Source organism: Ranitomeya variabilis, chromosome 4, assembly GCF_051348905.1.
Source record: "Ranitomeya variabilis isolate aRanVar5 chromosome 4, aRanVar5.hap1, whole genome shotgun sequence".
NCBI lineage: Eukaryota > Metazoa > Chordata > Amphibia > Anura > Dendrobatidae > Ranitomeya > Ranitomeya variabilis.
The window spans coordinates 176,611,857-176,634,813 of NC_135235.1; the positions used below are offsets into that span (position 1 = coordinate 176,611,857).

A 22,957-nucleotide genomic window follows, 5' to 3' on the forward strand; every position below is an offset into this window, starting at 1 on the left:
ATGTGTGTCTGTTTATGGGGAAGGAAGGAGATGAGAATACAACTTCAGTGTTTGTCAATCCGATTTCACATGTCCTGATATTTCCGTTACCGGAAAAAACGGAATCGGAGATATCATTGTCCGTGTGTGTACTTTGTGTGGCACATGTGTATCAACCGTGTGCTGCCCTTGTGCCGCATCAGTACCACACGGATGGCCGCAGGGGAAGCAGAGCTACAGTAAGCGCTGTTTCTTTAATTCATTCTCCCCTATTCACGCTGCTCACCAGCAGAGCAGGGGAGAATGGATGACAGCCGGCTTCAGCACCACACGCAGGGAAACAGTACTTACAGTAGCGCTTCTTCACCGGCGGCCGTCCGTGCACATGGATGACAGTGTGCACTGTTCTCCATGTGCACATGTGTGGCACGTTTTGCGGCCCGTGTGTCCGGGTAAAAACAGACATTTTAATGGGTCTACATGTGTCAGTGTCTCCGGTACATGAGAAAACTGTCACTACACGTACCGGAGAAACGGACGTGTGAAAGAGGCCTCATAGGAATAGTTTTAGCGTGCACTCTGTCTCGATATAAACGAGGTGCTGGTGTAACACATATTAACATATCCGTAAGGAAGAACAAAAAATAAGAAAATCATCCTGGTGCAAATTTGTATATTGATCAATGGATCACAATATATAAATCATATGTTTAGCGAAAAAGATTTCTTTACATATTTACATAGACTGTTAAAAAGGACTGGCAACAAATGAGGCAAGAAATGAGAAGTAATTAGAGGTTTGTGATTACCTTATTCCAGTACCTGAGAAAGGGGTACAAAGAAGAGGGATGAGGATCCCTGTAGTGTCACATAGAGACTGTAAGGAATGGTGAAGATAATTAGCATGTGAGGGACACAGTATGAGAGCCTATAGCACTACATGGTACCTCGTCATATGTTCATATCTATATGGGGGTGCTAGATCACCATCGCTGGCTGGTGGGGATCTGTAAACATTAGGTAAATAGTATATGTACTAGGTCTGAATTAGCCTAAATCGCCTAGGAGCAGTGTTAAGGTGAAATATGAGCGGTTGTTACCTCCAGAGGTAGCTATCAATAACGGATCTCCCGCGCCTGGCTGAGTCTGCATGTGTGTTTATTGCTCTTGATGGATGTTTTAAATGCCCCTGTGTGACGCTGGACCGGGAGTGTGCGGTCCAGTCCGGAAGTGACGTTGCTCAGCTGCTGTGTATGTACTGTGCAAGCGCGGCCGTTGTTAAGGCAGATAAAAGCTTGACAACGTATATCTAACCAGTGGTAGTGGCTGTGTGTGTGCGTCCCTGCCTTAGAACAGTAGCGCTAGCATTTTCTATAACATTGCGTGAATAAGATATGAGTCACTAACTCGTAGTGTAGGCAGTATGTCCTGGCTAATAGTGGGTATGTAGGGGAGCATATTGAGCACGGTAACAGGATAAGGTACCACTGTAAGTAGTGATACACATTTCTTTTAAAGAGGAATTACATGAAGGAGGGTAGGGTAGGGATTATCTAAACCATGGGTTATGTATAGGGAAAATACTACTATAAAATAATACTGGGAGTTGCAAAATAAGAGTCAGGGGGTAGGGTGAACTCACCTATGGTCACAGTAAATTAATGGGTCTGTGAAATAACAGAGAAAACGTTAATAAATGTTCAAAGTAGCCAATCTATCTCTCTATTAAGACCCTTGGGGCCAAAGTGTCCAACTTATGAATCCAATAGGTCTCACGTGATTTAAGCAATTTAATATGATCACCGCCTTTTCTGGGGCGGGGGACATGTTCGATGACCTGGAATTTAAGCTGTGCTACTGTGTCTAAATCTCGCTAAATGGTCAGGCAAAGACAGCCATGTTTTGCCACATCTAATGATGGACTTATGGCTTGCTATTCGATCTTTGATGTGCTGCTGTGTGGTCTCACCCACGTAACGGAGTCCACAGGCACATTTCACCAAATATATCACGAAATTGGAGTCACGTATAAAAACCATGTATCGGATGTGATTTACCGGTCCTGGGATGGGTTATATTGTCCGATTTGATAATGTTAGAACAGGCTGCACAATTTAGACATGGAAAGGTACCATTTCGTCGAGTAGCAAGTAGCCTTTGTGTAGTGGTAGAACGTGCGCTGCTTATGTCGGCTCTCACAAGTTTATCTTTGATATTGGGTGGTCTTTTAGTACATATTAATGTTGGTTCACTGAAGGAATCGATATTGGGATAGGCCCTTGTTAAGAGGCCAATGTTTCCTAATGATGGAATAGACCTTGGGCATCAATGGATGGAATATATGCACAAATGGAATCCTCTGCCTGGAACATGTACGAAGGGGAGGAGATGAGGGTGCTAGGGCACGTGCCTTTTCATCATTGAGAAGTCTCACAGGGTAACATCTTTCTTGAAATTTATGAGCCATAGTTGTTGTGAATTTGGTTTTTGGGCTCCCCGGTGGTCACTGGTGGTACTGGACTTGTGTGCTTCACTTTCTCTGTTCACCTGTTTCCATCAGGATATGGGAGTATCCTATTTAGCCTTGCTGCTCAGTTATTCTAGTGCCGGCCATCAATGTAACCAGAGCCTTTCTGTTGCATGTTCCTGCTTCTAGACTACTATCAGCTAAGTTGGACTCTTAGTCCTAAGTTTGTTTGCATTTTTGTTCCAGTTCACAGTTATGTTATGTTTCTGTAGCTGGAAGCTCTTGTGGGCCGAAATTACCACTCCGGTGTCATGAGTTGACACATGAGTCTTAAAGTAATTTCTGGATGCTATTTTAATAGGGTTTTCAGCTGACCGTGAAGTTCCCTATTGTATCTTCTTACTATCTAGTAAGCGGACCTCGCTTTGCTGAACCTACCTTCATACTGCGTATGTCTTTTCCTCTGAACTCACCGTCAATATATGTGGGGGGCTTCTGTCTCCTTTTTGGGGGAATTTCCCTAGAGGTAAGCCAGGTCTGTTTTTTCCTCTATTAGGGTTAGTTAGTTCTCCGGCTGGCGCTGGGCGTCTAGGGATAAAACGTAGGTACGTCACCCGGCCACTGTTAGTTGTGTGATAGGTTTAGCTCACGGTCAGCTCGAGATTCCATCACCCAAGAGCTAGTCTGTTATTTAAGTTCTCTGACGTTCCCTTGCCATTGGGAACCATGACACATAGTGTCTAATTTATTATTAAGAGTTCCAAAGTCAGGGACGATACGTGTAACTCTGTTGAATTGAGAAAGCGGCAGACTGTTTGTGATGGTTCTAGGATGGCAGATTGTATAGTGCAGAAGACTATTGCAATCTTTAGGTTTACAGTAAATGTCTGTTTAAAGGTATCCATTGGTGTCTTTGAGAACTCTTGTGTCTAAGAAAGGTACAGATTCAGTGCTATAGTGGATTGTAAACCGAAGTCAGGGAGAATGGAGTTAAGATAGGAGTGGAAGGTCATTAGAGAATCAGACGTGCCCGTCCAGACAAAAAAGATATCACCTATGTAACGATGATATCCTGAGACATGCTGTAAAAATAAATTGTTACAAAATACATGAGTGACTTAAAAGTAATTCATAAAGGCATTAGCATAAGCAGGCGCGACATTCGAACCCATTGCTGTGCCACACTTCTGAATGTAGAAGGTATCCTCATATACGATACGATACGATACGATACACTTTATTGATCCCATGGGAAATTATGGTATCACAGCAGCACAACTTACATCATAAGAATCATAAAATGAATTACTTAACCCCTTAACGACCTTTGACGCATACGCTGCGTCATGAAAGTCGGTGCCAAAACGACCTATGACGCAGCGTATGCGTCATGGAATGATCGCGTCCCTGCAGATCGGGTGAAGGGGTTAACTCCTATTTTACCCGATCTGCAGGGAGAGGGGGAGTGGTGCTTCAGCCCAGGGGGGGTGGCTTCACCCCCCCGTGGCTACGATCGCTCTGATTGGCTGTTGAAAGTGAAACTGCCAATCAGAGCGATTTGTAATATTTCACCTAAAAAACTGGTGAAATATTACAATCCAGCCATGGCCGATGCTGCAATAACATCGGCCATGGCTGGAAATACTAAAGTGCCCCCCCCCACACCCACCGATCGCCCCCCCAGTGCTCCGTTAGTCCTCCGGTCCCCTCCGTCCGCCTGCCGGCTCCCCCGTCCTGCTGTCCGCTCCCTCCTTGCTCAGATCCCCCCCCCCTGTGCTCCGATCACCCCCCCTGTGCTCCGATCCACCCCCCCACCACCCCTTCATACTTACCGATCCTCCCGGTGTCCGGCCGTCTCCTCCCTGGGCGCCGCCATCTTGGAAAATGGCGGGCGCATGCTCAGTGCGCCCGCCGAATCTGCCAGTCGGCAGATTCCTTGCAGGTACATTTTGATCGCTGTGGTAGGTTCTATCACAGCGATCAAAATAAAAAAAATAATAAATAACCCCCCCCCCCCCCTTTATCACCCCCATAGGGACAATAATAAAATAAAGAATTTTTTTTTTTTTTTTTTCCACTAGGGTTAGGGTTAGAACTAGGGTTAGAACTAGGGGTAGGGTTAGGGGTAGGGTTAGGGTTACGGGTAGGGTTAGGGGTAGGGTTATGGCATGTGCACACAGAGCGGATCGGCCGCGGATCCGCAGCGGATCGGCAGCGGATTGGCCACGGATCGGCCGCGGATCCGCAGCGGATTGGCAGCGGACCCGCAGCGGATCCGCAGCGGATCCGCCGCGGATCCACAGCGGATCCGCAGCGGATCGGCAGCGGATCCGCAACGGATCCGCAGCGGATCCGCAGCGGATCCGCAGCGGATTGGCCGCGGATCCGCAGCGGATTGGCAGCGGATCCGCAGCGGATTGGCCGCGGATCCGCAGCGGATTGGCAGCGGATCCGCAGCGGATCGGCCGCGGATCCGCAGCGGATCGGCAGCGGATTGGCCGCGGATCCGCAGCGGATTGGCAGCGGATCCGCAGCGGATTGGCCGCGGATCCGCAGCGGATTGGCCGCGGATCCGCAGCGGATTGGCAGCGGATTGGCCGCGGATCCGCAGCGGATTGGCCGCTGCGAATTTGAAGCAGTTTTCCATCAGGTTTACAGTACCATGTACACCTAAGGAAAACCAAATCCGCTGTGCCCATGGTGCGGAAAATTCAGTGCAGAAACGCTGCGTTGTATTTTCCGCAGCATGTCAATTCTTTGTGCGGATTCCGCAGCGTTTTACACCTGTTCCTCAATAGGAATCCGCAGGTGAAATCCGCACAAAAAAACACTGGAAATCTGCTGTAAATCCGCAGGTAAAACGCAGTGCCTTTTACCTGCAGATTTTTCAAAAATCGTGCGGAAAAATCTCACACGAATCCGCAACGTGGGCACATAGCCTTAGGGTTAGGGTTGGAATTAGAGTTAGGGTTGGAATTAGGGCTAGGGTTTGAAATAGGGTTAAGATTAGGCTTGTGGTTAGGGTTACGGATAGGGTTAGGGGTGTGTTGGGGTTACAGTTGTGGTTAGGGTTGGGATTAGGGTTACGGTTGGGATTAGGGTTAGGATTAGGGTTGGAATTAGGGTTACGGGTCTGTTGCGGTTAGGGTTGTGGTTAGGGGTGTGTTGGGGTTAGGGTTGTGATTAGGGTTATGGCTACAGTTGGGATTAGGATTAGGGGTGTGTTGGGGTTAGTGTTGAAGTTAGAATTGAGGGGTTTCCACTGTTTAGGCACATCAGGGGTCTCCAAACGCAACATGGCGCCACCATTGATTCCAGCCAATCTTGCGTTCAAAAAGTCAAATGGTGCTCCCGCCCTTCCAAGCCCCGACGTGCGCCCAAACAGTGGTTTACCCCCACATTTGGGGTACCAGCGTACTCAGGACAAACTGGGCAACAACTGTTGGGGTCCAATTTCTCCTGTTACCCTTGCAAAAATAAAAAATTACTTGCTAAAACATAATTTTTGAGGAAAGAACAATTATTTTTTATTTTCACGGCTCTGCGTTATAAACTTCTGTGAAGCACTTGGGGGTTGAAAGTGCTCACCACACATCTAGATAAGTTCCTTCGGGGGTCTAGTTTCCAAAATGGGGTCACTTGTGGGGTGTTTCTACTGTTTAGGCACATCAGGGGCTCTGCAAATGCAATGTGACGCCCGCAGACCATTCCATCAAAGTCTGCATTTCAAATGTCACTACTTCCCTTCCGAGCCCTGACGTGCGCCCAAACAGTGGTTTACCCCCACATATGGGGTATCAGCGTACTCACAACAAACTGGGCAACAAATATTGGGGTCCAAATTCTCCTGTTACCCTTGTGAAAATAAAAAATTGCTTGCTAAAACATCTTTTTTGAGGAAAGAAAAATGATTTTTTATTTTCACGGCTCTGCGTTGTAAACTTCTGTGAAGCACTTGGGGGTTGAACGTGCTCACCACACATCTAGATAAGTTCCCTTGGGGGTCTAGTTTCCAAAATGGAGTCACTTGTGGGGAGTTCCTACTGTTTAGGCACATCAGGGGCTCTGCAAACGCAACATGATGCCCGCAGAGCATTCCATCAAAGTCTGCATTTCAAAACGTCACTACTTCCCTTCCGAACCCCGACGTGTGCCAAAACAGTGGTTTACCCCCACATATGGGGTATCTGCGTACTCAGGAGAAACTGGACAACAACTTTTGGGGTCCAATTTCTCCTGTTACTCTTGCAAAAATAAAAAATTCTGGGCTAAAAAAATATTTTTGAGGAAAGGAAACACATTTATTATTTTCACGGCTCTGCATTATAAACTTCTGTGAAGCACTTGGGGGTTCAAAGTGCTCACCACACATCTAGATAAGTTCCCTTGGGGGTCTAGTTTCCAAAATGGAGTCACTTGTGGGGAGTTCCTACTGTTTAGGCACATCAGGGGCTCTGCAAACGCAACATGATGCCCGCAGAGCATTCCATCAAAGTCTGCATTTCAAAACGTCACTACTTCCCTTCCGAACCCCGACGTGTGCCAAAACAGTGGTTTACCCCCACATATGGGGTATCAGCGTACTCAGGAGAAACTGGACAACAACTTTTGGGGTCCAATTTCTCCTGTTACTCTTGCAAAAATAAAAAAATTCTGGGCTAAAAAAATATTTTTGTGGAAAGGAAACACATTTTTTATTTTCACGGCTCTGCGTTATAAACTTCTGTGAAGCACTTGGGGGTTCAAAGTGCTCACCACACATCTAGATTAGTTCCTTGGGGGGTCTAGTTTCCAAAATGGGGTCACTTGTGCGGGAGCTCCAATGTTTAGGCACACAGGGGCTCTCCAAACGCGACATGGTGTCCGCTAATGATTGGAGCTAATTTTCCATTCAAAAAGCCAAATGGCGTGCCTTCCCTTCCGAGCCCTGCCGTGCGCCCAAACAGTGGTTTACCCCCACATATGGGGTATCATCGTACTCAGGACAAACTGGACAACAACATTTGGGATCCAATTTCTCCTATTACCCTTGGGAAAATAAAAAATTCTGGGCTAAAAATCATTTTTGAGGAAAGAAAAATTATTTTTTTATTTTCACGGCTCTGCGTTATAAACTTCTGTGAAGCACCTGGAGGTTATAAGTGCTCACTATGCATCTAGATAAGTTCCTTGGGGGGTCTAGTTTCCAAAATGGGGTCACTTGTAGGGGAGCTCCAATGTTTAGGCACACAGGGGCTCTCCAAACGCGACATGGTGTCCGCTAACGATTGGAGCTAATTTTCCATTCAAAAAGTCAAATGGCACGCCTCCCTTTCCGAGCCTTGCCGTGCACCCAAACAGTGGTTTACCCCCACATATGAGGTATCGGCATACTCAGGAGAAATTGCCCAACAAATTTTAGGATCCATTTTATCCTGTTGCCCATGTGAAAATGAAAGAATTGAGGCTAAAAGAAATTTTGTGTGAAAAAAAAGTACTTTTTCATTTTTGCGGATCAATTTGTGAAGCACCTGGGGGTTTAAAGTGCTCACTATGCCTCTAGATGAGTTCCTTGGGGGGTCTAGTTTCCAAAATGGGGTCACTTGTGGAGGAGCTCCAATGTTTAGGCACACAGGGGCTTTCCAAACGCGACATGGTGTCCGCTAACGATGGAGATAATTTTTCATTCAAAAAGTCAAATGGCGCTCCTTCCCTTCCGAGCCTTACCATGTGCCCAAACAGTGGTTTACCCCCACATGTGAGGTATTGGTGTACTCAGGAGAAATTGCCCAACAAAATTTAGGATCCATTTTATCCTGTTACCCATGTGAAAATGAAAAAATTGAGGCTAAAATAATTTTTTTGTGAAAAAAAAGTACTTTTTCATTTTTACGGATCAATTTGTGAAGCACCTGGGGGTTTAAAGTGCTCACTATGCTTCTAGATAAGTTCCTTGGGGGGTCTAGTTTCCAAAATGGGGTCACTTGTGGGGGAGCTCCAATGTTTAGGCACACGGGGGCTCTCCAAACGTGACATGGTGTGGGCTAAAGATTGGAGCCAATTTTTCATTCAAAAAGTCAAATGGCGCTCCTTCCCTTCCGAGCCCTGCCGTGCGCCCAAACAGTGGTTTACCCCCACATATGAGGTATCAGCGTACTCAGGACAAATTGGACAACAACGTCCGTGGTCCAGTTTCTCCTTTTACCGCTGGGAAAATAAAAAAATTGTTGCTAAAAGATCATTTTTGTGACTAAAAAGTTAAATGTTCATTTTTTACTTCCATGTTGCTTCTGCTGCTGTGAAACACCTGAAGGGTTAATAAACTTCTTGAATGTGGTTTTGAGCACCTTGAGGGGTGCAGTTTTTAGAATGGTGTCACTTTTGGGTATTTTCAGCCATATAGAACCCTCAAAATGACTTCAAATGTGAGGTGGTCCCTAAAAAAAATGGTTTTGTAAATTTTGTTGTAAAAATAAGAAATCACTGGTCAAATTTTAACCCTTATAACTTCCTAGCAAAAAAAAAAAATGTTTCCAAAATTGTGCTGATGTAAAGTAGACATGTGGGAAACGTTATTTATTAACTATTTTGTGTCACATAACTCTCTGGTTTAACAGAATAAAAATTCAAAATGTGAAAATTGCGAAATTTTCAAATTTTTTGCCAAATTTCCGTTTTTTTCACAAATAAACTCAGAAATTATCGACCTAAATTTACCACTAACATGAAGCCCAATATGTCACGAAAAAACAGTCTCAGAATCGCTAGGATCCGTTGAAGCGTTCCTGAGTTATTACCTCATAAAGGGACACTGGTCAGAATTTCAAAAAACGGCAAGGTCATTAAGGCCAAAATAGGCTGGGTCATGAAGGGGTTAATTGACATGACAGTTTGTTGACAGAAGGACATTATACATTAGAATAGGACATACACAGCGGGTGAACTGAAAAGTAGAAGGAATAAAGTAGACATTCACCTTTATGATTTAACCCTAATGTTATTGTTGTACATACCCATAGCAGTTGGCACAAACGATTTCCTACATTTTTCCTTCTTACACCTCAGAAGTATTAGCCGGTTACTGAAGGGGCTCTTCTGTCTCATGAATAGCTCATATAATGGATGTGCATTATTGTTCATAATTGCCATACACTTTCTCCGAGTTCTTCTCTCCACTACCTCCTCAAGAGAGTCCAGATTGCAGCCGACAGCAGAGCTTGCCTTTTTGATAAGCTTATTCAGCCTATTAGCATCAGAGGCCCGCACACTATTACCCCAGCATATGATTGCAAAAAAGATGGCACTTGCCACCACAGACTGGTAGAACTGTTATGATCTGGTGGCCTAAGAGCAGCATGAGACGTACTCTGGAGAAGGTGGTACCTGTACTGACCACAGACCCTGAACTTAACACCGCAACTAGAAGTAGCCGTGGAATGTACCTAGCGCTCCCTAGACATCTCGACACAGCCGGAGGACTAATTACCCCTAGAGATAGAAATGGGAAAACTATCTTGCCTCAGAGAAAATCCCCAAAGGATAGGCAGCCCCCCACAAATATTGACTGTGAGAGGAGAGGGAAAAAACATACACAGACTGAAATGAGAATTTAGCAAAGGAGGCACTTCTAGCTAAATAGAAAGGATAGGACAGAGTACTATGCGGTCAGTATTAAAACACTAGAAAATATCCACCACAGAAAATACAAAATCTCCACAGCTAAATAAAGATATGGAGGGTATATCTGCATCTCCAGAGATACCAGCTTGGCTAAACAAATCCTTATACAGACCAAGCTGGACAAGACAAAAACATGGAAAAGAACTGAACAATAAGGCTACAGCATGTGGACAGCAAAAATCAAGGCCAGAACTTATCTTTGTTGAAATGAACTGCAAAGCAGAAAAGACCAGGCAAGGATGTGAATCCTCCAGGAACAATGGACAACTGGCACTGACTAAAGGGTGAAGCAAGACTAAATAGCCCAGTCAAAATTGCAAAAAGTGAACACACCTGATAAATGCTGCGATTCAGAGACAGCAGCGCTACCACTTACAACCACCGGAGGGAGCCCAAGAGCAGAATTCACAACATAGAACATTTCTAACATTTTGCTGCACACATTAAAAGACCTCAGTTTCCTTAGGAAATACAATCTGCTCATCCCCTTCTTGTAGACAGTCTCTGAGTGGCATCTCCAGTCCAGTTTGCTATCCAAATTGACCCCTGTTGTGAATTCTGTTCTCGAACTCCCTCCTGTGGTTATGAATGGTACTTCGGCGAGTTCTGTCCATGGACTCCCTCTGGTGGCTGTGAGTGGAGCTGCTGGTTCTGAGGTTCTTTCCTCAGCTGATCTCGTTTAGTCCTAGGCTGGCTGCTCTATTTAACTCCACTCAGATTGTTACCTGATGCCAGCTGTCAATGTCCTAGTACTGGTTCAGTTCTCTTGGATTTTTCAGATGACCTGTCTACTCCAGCAAAAGCTAAGTTCCTGCTAGCTTATTTGTTTACCACTGTTTTCTTGTCCAGCTTGCTATCATGATTTTGCCTTGCTAGCTGGAAGCTCTGGGATGCAGAGTGGCACCTCCGCGCCGTGAGTCGGTGCTGGGGTCTCTTTTGCACACTCTGCGTGGTCTTTTGGTAGTTTTTTATGCTGACCGCAAAGATACCTTTTCTATCCTCAGTCTGTTTAGTTAAGTCTGGCCTCCTTTGCTGAAACCTATTTCATTCCTGTGTTTGTGACTTCCATCTTAACTCACAGGCAATATATGTGGGGGGCTGCCTGTTTCTTTGGGGAATTTCTCTGAGGCAAGGTAGGCTTAATTTTCTATCTTTAGGGGTAGTTAGCTCTTAGGCTGTGAAGAGGCGTCTAGGCAGAGTCAGGTACGCTCCACGGCTATTTCTAGTTGTTGTGATAGGATTAGGGGTTGCGGTCAGCAGAGTTCCCACTTCCCAGAGCTTGTCCTGTATTACTAGTTTGCTCATCAGGTCATTCCTAGTGCTCCTAACCACCAGGTCATCATAACAGACCCCCAAATATTTATAACTCTCCACCTGCTCTACCTCCTGACCAGCAATAGTGATCGGTATGCATTCCAACTTAATCCTGCTATAGTTGGCCACCAACTCCTTGGTTTTCTTAACATTTAGTTGTAGATAGTTACCATTGCACCAGTCCACGAAATTCGACACCACCCTTCTATATTCCTCATCCCCCCGATCTCCCCTAATACATCCCACAACCACGGAGTCATCCGAAAATTTTTGAAGGTGGCAAAGATCAGATTTATACTGAAAGTCTGATGTATACAGTGTGAATAGAAAGGGTGCAAACACCGTTCCCTGAGGGGCACCTACACTGCTCAGTAATCTGCTTGACACAACTGCTCCCATCTGTACAAACTGTGGCCGATCTGATAGGTAGTCAGTTATCCAATTTCTCATCCCCACCTCCACCTTCATATCAGTCATCTTTTTGTGTAGTAAAAGTGGCTGCAGGGAGTTAAATGCACTCGAGAAATCGAAGAACATCGCTCGCACCATGGTTCCGTCAGTCTCCAGAAATGAATGTACACTATGTAACAGGGAAAGAATAGCATCATCCACCCCCAATCTATGTCGGTTAACCCTATAAATATAAAAACATTTTTTCATAGAGTACCAGGTTAAGGAGATCAAGACAAAATTGGATAGAGTCACTCGACATGTTGGATAGGTTCAGGAGGTATTTTGTAGCTTCAACTCCTTTATCATGTTTAATCGAGGTGTAGAGACTATTGATGTCTAAAGTAACCAGAGTACTATCTGGAGGTACTGTACCAAGTTGTGTGTGGTCATTCTTTCTCCTGGATCGCCTTGTGGGTCTGTGTTTTGGTGTCTTCCTCTGCGGCCCTTCGATAAAAAATGGTAGCGGCCAGAAGTTGTTGAGGAATCGCTCTCTGAGCTGAATGACCCATATCTGCATGGGTTTCGGGGTCGATGCCAGGAATTTGTAGGGGCGGAGGAGTCGGTCCATTTGTATACTCGATTGTTGGAGTAATCTTCGGAGTCCCGTTGGAACTTTTGTCTTTTGCGCTCCTGTAATGCCTTTTGATGGTCCGCCAAGGCCTTGTCTGTTCTTGTCTTGTCTTTAACGAGGTCCACTCAGAAGAGGAAAGAGTGGTTGAAAGTTGTGCCTCAATAGTCTGAATATTCTGTTTTGTCTCAGTTATGGCTTTTTGAAGATATTCCACAGTTAATATAATATCAAGAGAACATTTATTAATAAGGATCTTTTTGTATTTTTCACAGTATTCCGGATTATCGGAAAAGAGGGTAGGGTGCCCCCTCGGGATCTTACTTTGCCTGTGATATTCCGCTAGTGTTGTACAGTGGAGGTCGTAGGAAATTAATCTACGTTTCTCCATTTCAAAATCCCTGGTCCTCAGTTCATGCACTGAAAGAGGCCTCACTCTGTTTTTCAGACTCCCTTGCCCTCTGATAGTTGTGTTATTTTGCAGAAATGCTTTTTGGGAATCTGAGAAAGCTTGTAGATTACTGGCATCAATTTCATATTCTTTTAGAAAACAGCAGAAAAAGAAACAGAACTAAACAAAATATAATTTTTAGCTATCAGAACAGATCAAAATCTAGTACTTTTATGTCATGCAGCCTCACAATAGTTATGGGTTCTCCATGCATAGATTAAAAAAAAATAGAAAGATTTTAACAGGAACCTGCCATGTCCCCAAACACTATTAATCTGCAGATATAGAGTTAATCTGCAGGATGATAGTGTTACAATGCTGTCTTGACACCTTACTGAATGCTGCCAGGAGAAAATTAACTTAATCCTTCTCGGAACAACTGGCTTTCAGTCATAAAAGCATGCCCGGAGCGACTTCAGTCAACTCTCAACGCACAGTGACAGCAGTAAGCACGGACTGACAGTTTGCTCCACAGAGATGCACCGCAGATCAAGCTGTCAGAGTGTCAGGAGTGCTTACAGCTGCTGTTCACAGTATACCGAGTGGTGACTCAAACCACTAAAGGCACGCCTGTATGACTGAAAGCCTACGGCTCTCATGAGGGATGAAGTTAGTTTTCTCCTGGTAGCCACACTCTCAATAAGGCTGGCAGAGAGCATTGTAACACTATTTACCTGCAAATTAACCCTACATCTGTAGGTTAATAGTGTTTGCAGACATGACAGGTTCCCTTTATGGTAACTCTTAGTGATAAATGTATGAATGATAAATTTCCTCCAGACGGAGAAAAACCTGTCTGTTTATTGCCACCTTTATGTGTCCATCTTGTAAGGCATGTTCTGATCTCTTGTTAGTAAAACGCTGTTCAGCTGGTCGCTATACTGACTAGAAAGTTGGCTGGTTACTGGGTTTTGGCTCCATAATAATAATAATAATAATTTTATTTCTATAGCGCTGACATATTCCGCAGCACTTTACATTTTAGAGGGGACTTGTACATACAATAGATATTACAGCATAACAATAAGCACATAGATCAAAACAGATACCAAGAGGAATGAGGGCCCTGCTCGCAAGCTTACAATATATGAGGAAAAGGGGAGTCACAAAAGGTGGATGGTAACAATTGCTTTAGTTGTTCGGACCAGCCATAGTGTAAGAATAGGGTGTTCATGTAATGCTGCATGAACCGGTTATAAGCCTAAGTATGTAACAGTACAGACACAGAGGCTATTAACTGCATAAAGTACGTGAGAACATGATGCGAGGAACCTGGTTATGGTAAAAATTTTGAATGGGCAACACAGGGATAGTTAGGTTAAAGCAGTGAGATGGTAGGCCAGTTTGAACAAATGCGTTTTTAGGCCACGTTTAAAACTGTGTGGATTGGGGATTAATCGTATTAACCTGGGTAGTGCATTCCAAAGAATTGGTGCAGCACGTGAAAAGTCTTGGAGACGGCAGTGGGAGGTTCTGATTATTGAGGATGCCAACCTCAGGTCAGTAGCAGAACGGAGGGCGTGGGTAGGGTGGTAGATTGAGACGAGGGAGGAGATGTAGGGTGGTGCTGAGCCATGGAGTGCTTTGTGGGTGAGGGTAATAAGTTTGTACTGGATTCTGGAGTGGATGGGTGACCAGTATAATGACTGGCACAAGGTAGAGGCATCGGTGTAACGATTGGTGAGGATATGATCCTGGATGCAGCATTCAAGACAGATTGGAGAAGGGAGAGTTTGGTAAGAGGGAGACCGATTAGCAGAGCGTTACAATAGTCCAGACGAGAATGAATAAGAGAAACAGTGAGAGTTTTTGCAGAGTCGAAAGTAAGAGAGGGTCGAATTCTAGAAATTTTTTGAGGTGCAGATAAAAAGAGCGAGCCAGTGATCCGATGTGGGGGGTGAATGAAAGCTCTGAATCAAGTACCGTATGTCCCCAAGACAGCGGGCATGTTGCTGGGTAGTAATGGAGGAACCACACATGGAAATGGCAATGTTAGGCATAGGCACATTAGTAGAGGGAGGAAACACAAGGAGTTCAGTTTCAGATAGAGGGAGGACATGATGATAGAGACAGCAGTGAGACAATCACCAGTATTTTCTAAAAAGGCAGATGTAATATCAGGAATAGAGGTGTATAATTGGGTGTCGTCAGCATAGAGATGGTATTGGAAAACAAATCTACTAATTGTTTGACCAATAGGAGCAGTATACAAAGAGAAGAGGAGGGGGGCCTAGAACTGATCCTTGAGTAACTCAAACAGTAAGGGGAAGATGAGAGGAAGAGGAGCCAGCAAAAGATACAGTGAAGGAATGGTCAGAGAGCTAGGAGGAAAACCAGGAGAGAACAGTGTCCTTGAGGCCGATGGAGCGGAGCATAGTGAGGAGGAGCTGATGATCTACAGTGTTGAATTCTGCAGAGAAATCCAAGAGAATTAGCAGGGAGCAGTGACCATTAGATTTAGCTGTTAGTAGATCATTAGAGACATTAGTAAGGGCAGTTACAGTAGAGTGTAAAGAGCGGAAACCGGATTGTAGAGGGTCGAGAAGAGAGTTATCTGAGATATAGGGGATAAGATGGGAGTGGACCAGGCGTTCCAGGATTTAGAGATGAAGGGAAGATTAGAGACAGGTCTATAGTTATCGGCACAGTTTTGGTCGAGGGTTGGTTTTTAAGTAATGGATGTATGATCGCATGCTTAAATGAGGAGGGAAAGATACCAGAAGAGAGAGAGAGAGGTTGAATATATTTGTTAGGTGGGTGGTGACAGCAGGGGAAAGGGACTGGAGGAGATGTGATGGAATGGGGTCACTGGTGCAAGTGGTCATGCGAGAAGATGCAAGGAGCCTGATTACTTCTTCTTCTGTGACTGGTTCAAAGTCAGAGAGTGAGCTAGATGCAGTGGGGGAAGGAGGCGAGTGCATGGTATGAGAGGATTGGGTATAATTTCCTGTCGGATATGGTCAATTTTTTCTTTGAAATAATTGGCCAGATCATCAGCGCGGAGATCCGTGGTTGAGGCCTGCACTCTTGGGTTGAGTAGGGAATTAAACATGTCAAAGAGATGTTTCGGGTTATTGGATAGTGAGGTGATGAGGGTGTTGAAATAAGTTTGTTTGGAGAGGTGATGGGCAGTGTTGTATGTTTTAAGCATAAACTTATAATGGATGAAATCTTTGGGTAGATTGGATTTTCACCACAGACGTTCGGCGCACCTGGAGGAAACGTGTTTGCAGCGTGTGCTAGGGTTATCGCCGCCTGTCTCGTGTTGTTCTATGTATAGGAGGTGCATCATCATCCAGGGCACGTTGCAGTGTTTCATTGCCCTGTTCACTCTGATAGCATCCAGATCCATCTCTTCCAGCAGGAGAGTGCAGACCTTGCCATTTAAATAACCAATAAAGAGACTGTTTTCTTTTTTTTTCTGGGGAGAAATCTATTTTAGGAGAATACACATGTATTAATCAGACAGAAGAGATTGCCAAAAAATGTTTCCGAGGGTTTATCTTTTAGAAAATGTTCTTTCCTTTAGTAAATATCCTTTATTTAACATTAATTTCCTAACATTTGTTGTTCCTTGTAGTACTCTGCACAGCCGAGTTTTAAGTGAACAAACTCAACTACAAGAAGATGGTGACAGTCTGCGCAGAAAATATGCCCAACTACAGCGTGAGTTTACCCATCTGCAGCAGTCCTGCCAGGATCTAAAGAGAATGCATGAGGCTGATCAGAAGGAGATCTCTGAGCTGCGCAGACAGCAGCAACTGGTAACCTTCACTTGTATTCATTTACATTACAAACACCAGTCATTTTCCTAGTTCTGTATGTGTGCAAAAACACCTTGTTTTAGGCTGTGTTCACGAGTTGCTTTTTTGTGTGCAAATTTTACTCTGCGTTTTACAGTACCAGCAAAGTCTATCAGATTTCAGAAATCTCATGCACACACATTGTTTTCGTTTTCCTGACTGATTTGGAAAATTGCAGCATGTCACTTCTTTTAGCATTTTTTCTGCATACTTACAGTCATTTTTCACCCTTAGGAAACAATTGGTAAGTGCAAAACCGCAGCAAAAAATGCAGGTATCAATTTTTGCTGCGTTGTTGGTGCAAAAACCTAAGATGGTTAAATCATGCTTTTTTGGGGCTACTAAACGTTATCAACATGCGCAAGACACAACAAAAATGCAGCAATAGAAATGCAGCAAAAACATTTGTAAGCAGCTTTTTGTAAGCAGCAGGTTTTGCTTGCAGAAAAAAAAACGCAGCAAAAACTCAACATGTGAACATAGCCTAAGGGTATGTGTCCACGTTCAGGATTGCATCAGGATTTGGTCAGGATTTTACATCAGTATTTGTAAGCCAAAACCAGGAGTGGGTGATAAATGCAGAAGTGGAGCATATGTTTCTATTATACTTTTCCTCTAATTCTTCCACTCCTGGTTTTGGCTTACAAAGACTGATTTAAAATCCTGACCAAATCCTGATGCAATCCTGAACGTGGACACATACCCTAATAGTGACACAAAAGCTGTGGTTGGCTCCCTTAGGCCGTGTGTCCACGGTAAGTAAACGCTGCTTGTTTGACGCTGCAGCGTCAAACACGCAGCGTCCAGATGTTCCAGCATAGTGGAGGGGATTTTTAGAAATCCCGTGTCCACTATGCGTGGAAACCCGCACGCGGCGGGCCTGCGACTCCGGACATGCTGCGCGTCTTTTCAGATCGCAGCATGTCCGTGCTACCTGTGGCGACGCTGCATCGCCGCAGGTAATATCACAGGGCCCTATGGCGAGGGGTGCGATGATCCCGGATGTGTACTGTACACATCCGGCATGAATGCGTCCCAGAAAGGGGGCGGGGCTTAGCGCCGAGCGGCTTCGCCGGTGCGGCGATACCGCCGGCCATCCTGACCATGGACACATACCCTTACTTACTGGCTTACCCAATACTGACAAATACATTCTAAGGCCTCCTTCACACATCCTGGTGATTCTTGTACAGGAAAAACCAGTACAGTTGAGACCCATAGTCCATGTCCGTGTGCACTTATGTGACATCCGTGTGCCGTCCGTGTTTGCTGTCTTTGTGTTACATCTATGTGCCGTTCGTGTAACAAGTACCGGCGCCTCAGAAAAGCAATATAGTTCGCACACATCCCAGTCATCGGCTGCTTAAAGCAGCACTAAGTGGGAGTTGTATTCAGTACCAGCTGTATTAAATAAAGAAAAAAAAAAACGGTGTGGGCTCCCGCACAGTTTTCATAACCAGCAGATGGCAAGCCTACGGCTGGGGATTGATGATAATAATTTGGGAAAAGGGGCAATATCCCATAAGGTTGCCAGGCTTTTAATAGCAGCTCATAGTTAGCTTAGCCTTTTCTTGTGAATTGGGGACCCCAGAAAAAAAAAAATTCAGGGTCCCTGTATAAATTGAAACCAGCAAAGGCTAAAGAAACAGCTGTGGGTTGATATATTAACCCCCTCACGACATGCGCCATACATGTACTTCTCATGTCGTGTCTCTCCCTTTGATGTGGGCTCCCACCTGCTCCGGCTCTCGGCGCCCAGCGTTGAGAGGTGAGTATGTCATTTTTTCTTTTTTTTAATCGCAGCAGCATATGGGGCATAATATTCTATGGAGGATCTTATGGGGCCATCAACCTTTGTGCAGCATTATATGGGGCATATTATTCTATGGAGCATCTTATGGGGCCATCAACCTTTGTGCAGCATTATATGGGGCATAATATTCTATGGAGCATCTTATGGGGCCATCATTAACCTTTTATGCAGCATTATATGGGGCATATTTTAATATGGAACATCTTATGGGGCCCATCATGAACTTTATGGAGCATTATATGGGGCTCCTGATTTAATATGGATATTCAAAAACACTTAACCTAGTACTGATGTCTCAATTAATTTTACTTTAATTGGTATCTATTTTTATTTTTGAAATTTACCAGTAGCTGCTGCATTTCCCACCCTAGGCTTATACTCGAGTCAATAAGTTTTCCCAATTTTTTGTGGCAAAATTAGGGGTCTCGGCTTATACTTGGGTCGGCTTATACTAGAGTATATATGGTATAAAAAAAAAGTTTTTAAAAATATAAAAGTTTAAATCACCCCCCATTCGCCCCATTCAAAATAAAACAACTAAAAAAAATGCACATATTTGGTATCACCCGATCTATCAATATATAAAAAGAATTAGGGTATGTGCACACGTTGCGAATTTGGCCCTGCGGATCCGCAGCAGTTTTCCATGCGGTGTACAGTACCATGTGAACCTATGGAAAACCAAATCTGCAGTGCACATGCTGCGGAAAATTCTGCGCAGAAACGCAGTGGTTTATTTTCCGCAGCATGTCAATGGTTTGTGCGGATTCCGCAACGTTTTACACCTGTTCCATTATAGGAATCCACAAGTGTAAAAACGCAGGCGAATTCCATACAAAATCTGCACAAAATCCGCAGGGAATCCGTGGTAAAATGCAGGTCGTTTAACCTGCGGATTCTGCAGAATCCGCACGGAAAAATCCGCAATGGAATCCGCAACGTTTGCACTTACCCTTAATCCGAAAGGTGAACGGCATAGCGGAAAAAAAAGTAAAAACAACAACACAACAACATTATGTTTTTTATTTGCCGCAACATTGCATTAAAATGCAATAGCGGGCGATCAAAAGATCGTATCCACACCAAAATGGTATAATTAAAAACGTCAGCTCGGCACGCAAAAATTAAGCCCTCACCCAGCCCCAGATCATGAAAAATGGAGACGTTACTGATCTCGGAAAATGACGCAATTTTTTTTTTTTTAACAAACTTTGGTTTTTTTCTTCACCACTTAGATAAAAAAGAACCTATACATGTTTGGTATACACAAACTCGTAATGACCTGGAGAATCATAATGGCAGGTCAGTTTTAGCATTTGGTGAACATGGTAAGAAAAAACAGTTGTGGAATTGCACTTGTTTGCAATTTCTTTGCACTTGGAATTTTTTTCCGTTTTCCAGTACACGATATGGTGAAACCAATGGTGTCGTTCAAAAGTACAACTCATCCCGCAAAAAAAAAACCACTCACATGGCCATATTGACTGAAAAATAAAAAAGTTATGACTCTGTTAAGAAGGAGAGCGAAAAACATAAACGCAAAAACTAAAAAAAGGCTGCAGCATGCAGGGGTTAATATCCTGTGAAGGGGTCCCAGATATTTTGCTCCCCACAGTCTATCAACATCAGTCCTCAGCCGATCCCAGAAATGGTACATCCATAAGATGCGCCAAATCTGGCGATTATTCTCGCTCTTCCCACTTGTTTTATGGCGGTAGCAAGTGGGGTAATAAGGTTGGGGTTGATTGTCACCTGTGTATTGTCAGGTGACAACAAGCCCAGGGGTTAGTAATGGAGAAGGGCCCCCATTAGTAACACCATAAAAATTTTGGAAATACACACAGCCAGAATAAAATCCTTTATTTGAAAGAAGACAAAACACCCTGTTTGTTTTTTTATCTTAATATATACTTACCTTGTAATGTCTTCACATCCTGTTCCGTCCTGATGTGTCCGGATCCTAGAATTCCTAGCGGCGGAAGTTCACCGACTGCCATATTGGAACATCCAAGTGATGGGTGTCTCAATATGGAAACTGCTGGTGGTACCAGCCTCTTGCGCGGTACCACCAGCGGAACACCGTCGCACCACACACACACTGTGTACGCCGTACGCACCACACACACATACAAACTCACACTGTATATGCCGTACGCAACACAGACACACACACACACACACTGTATACGCCGTGCGCAACACACACACACACATTGTATACGTGAGTCGCCCGTTGGGGCTGTGTGGTACTCGGTACCATTTCCATTACTTTAGGGGATGTGTCACGGAAGCAGCGACCTGGTCCGTGGCCCTGGGCACCCATGTTAAAGGGACGGTCTTTAAAGGGTTTTTTTAAATAAAGAAAGTTTGTGACACCACTTGTGGTATTCGGTCAGGGATGACCAACGCTGCTTAAAGGGGTCCTCTGGGGTGATGCTATGGCAGCCAGATGGTATAACTTCCCACAGGTGAAGTAGGTCCACAGGGCTCCCGGTGAATAGATGGAGGATGGTGAGTGGTGCAGTAAAGAACGAAGGACACAGTTGTGCAGTCTTTTTACCTAGTTTAGTGATTGTAGCAGGAAGCCACAGTCCAGGGCGCCAGACCACAGGTACAAGCAGGGTCTGGCCAGCTTGGAAGACAGTTCAGAGTCCAGCTTTGTCAGGTGGAGTTAAAAGCCTTCCTTCTAGCGCTGTGTTGTTACAGTCCCTTACTGCCTATGGCTTTGTAGCAAGGTCATCTCAGTTATCTCTGTCCTTTGTTGAACTGGGACACAAACCCGTATGACAGGTGATTCGAGCTTTTTTACAGGGTCCACGACCCGGGCTCAATGCGTCACTGTGTCTCCTGGGTGTTAGGGTGAACAGGTGATGTATAATTCCGATTTCTGCTATGTGTCTTAGAGTCCCACAAAAGCCTTGGTCTTCCGGCTACCGGTGTCTGCGCTCAATCAGGGATGTAGCCCAGTCCTAGCTATTCTCCCCTGTTGTCACACTCCTGTGCTTCGCTCTCCGGCACGTTAGCTAAAGGCTGTTCTTCCTTCTGTATCTCGCTATCTAGGAGCTACAGCACCTCAGGCTGTACGGCCCCTCACCCGTCCTTCTGCCTCAGACTGCTCAAGTCTGCTGTCTGGCACCAACTGTCTAAATCTTCCCAACTGCCTAGCCACTAACTCCTCCTCCCGTCCAGAGAGAGCGGCTCCCCTGAAGTCGAGTGTAGAGCTCACCCTTCTGGCCTGGAGTCAGAATGGTGTTGTATGTGCTGATTACCTGTCAAAAAGGAATCCTCCATCGCTTCCAAGCGTGACATCACTCTCCCAGTGAGGAAAGCAATGCCACTGTGACAACCAGGACCCTGGGGCATCACATATTCTGTACGCAGCCTCTTGAGAGGTACCACCAGCGGAACACCGTCGCGAACATGCCTTCGCCGGATCAGCTGAATGATTCACTGACTGCCACCATCTTTGTACAGGAGGAGCGCATGCACAGTTTTAATGTGACCGCCGCTATCTGTCTGCACAAAGATGGTGGCGGTCTGATTTACTGCGCCTGCACGAATTCCGCACAGGCTCAGTGAATCATTTGTCTGATCCCGGCAGCAGATGCACGAGGTGTCTATAGGCAGGTGAAGCCGATCACGTTAAAGGGGTATTCCCACTAACGAAAGTTCATTTTAAAAATTGTCTGTGTCTGACCGTGTACGGAGCATACCACATCTCCTGGGCAGGGGAGGAAGCAAAAGACAATACTGACATTACAGCAGGGGATCACAGAGGATTCATTTTATCAGGTAAAATATTTCACTGACTGTTTTTAAACAATATTTTACCTCACAAAATGTATCCTCTGCGATCTGCTGTAATGTGACTATTGTCTTTTGTTTCCTCCCTTGCCCAGGAGCTGTGGTATGTTCTGTACATGGTCAGACACAGACAATTTTTAAAATGAACTTTCGTTCGTTGGAAAACCCCTTTAAAAAGCTACGCCAACATGGCTCCTCCTAAAAAGTACACCAATGACAATGAAGGGAAAGCAGCAAAGGCACAACGTCGAAGACTACAACGGGCAAATGAGACTCTTGAAGAGCAACAGCATCGCTGGGACAAAAAATAATGCATATAGCACATGGGGTAGACAGGTCAAAGAAGAGCGCACAGACTGGAGAAGTCAGCACATCGGGAAAGAGAGAGTGGATAGGTAGGTGAGCAAATGGTGGGAGAGATTCTCAACACTGCAAAGCCTGCCCCCATTGTGACATTATCGCCCTCTCGATGCAATAGCATCAGGCTTCCATCTAGTTTTTAAATAAGTGTGTTAAAGTTATACTCACCTTATACCTATTCCATTAAAGCCCTTGTCCACTGTAAAAGACATAAAATAATAAACAGCAAAATACTCACCTTATGCCTAATCCACCAATGTCCATGTCCCTGTAAAAAGCAAAAAAA

General features: G+C 44.7%; 1 protein-coding gene and 1 long non-coding RNA gene across 4 annotated transcripts in view; one reads left to right on the forward strand and one right to left on the reverse strand.

The window, feature by feature from the left end:
* Positions 1–1,345, reverse strand: part of LOC143770124 (uncharacterized) — a 114,480-nt gene extending 113,135 nt beyond the window's left edge. Inside the window, exons 1-2 of the long non-coding RNA XR_013214547.1 lie at positions 1,080–1,345; positions 789–856 (exon numbers count right to left, since the gene is read on the reverse strand). This is a non-coding gene — a long non-coding RNA (uncharacterized LOC143770124). The remainder of the gene's footprint in view (positions 1–788; positions 857–1,079) is intronic.
* The window catches only part of DLG5 (discs large MAGUK scaffold protein 5), a 491,099-nt gene that overhangs the window by 109,979 nt on the left and 358,163 nt on the right, over positions 1–22,957 (forward strand). For all 3 annotated transcript variants that reach the window (XM_077259413.1, XM_077259411.1, XM_077259412.1), the window contains exon 5: positions 16,472–16,655. In XM_077259413.1, coding sequence (XP_077115528.1) covers positions 16,472–16,655 — 184 coding nt within the window. The remainder of the gene's footprint in view (positions 1–16,471; positions 16,656–22,957) is intronic.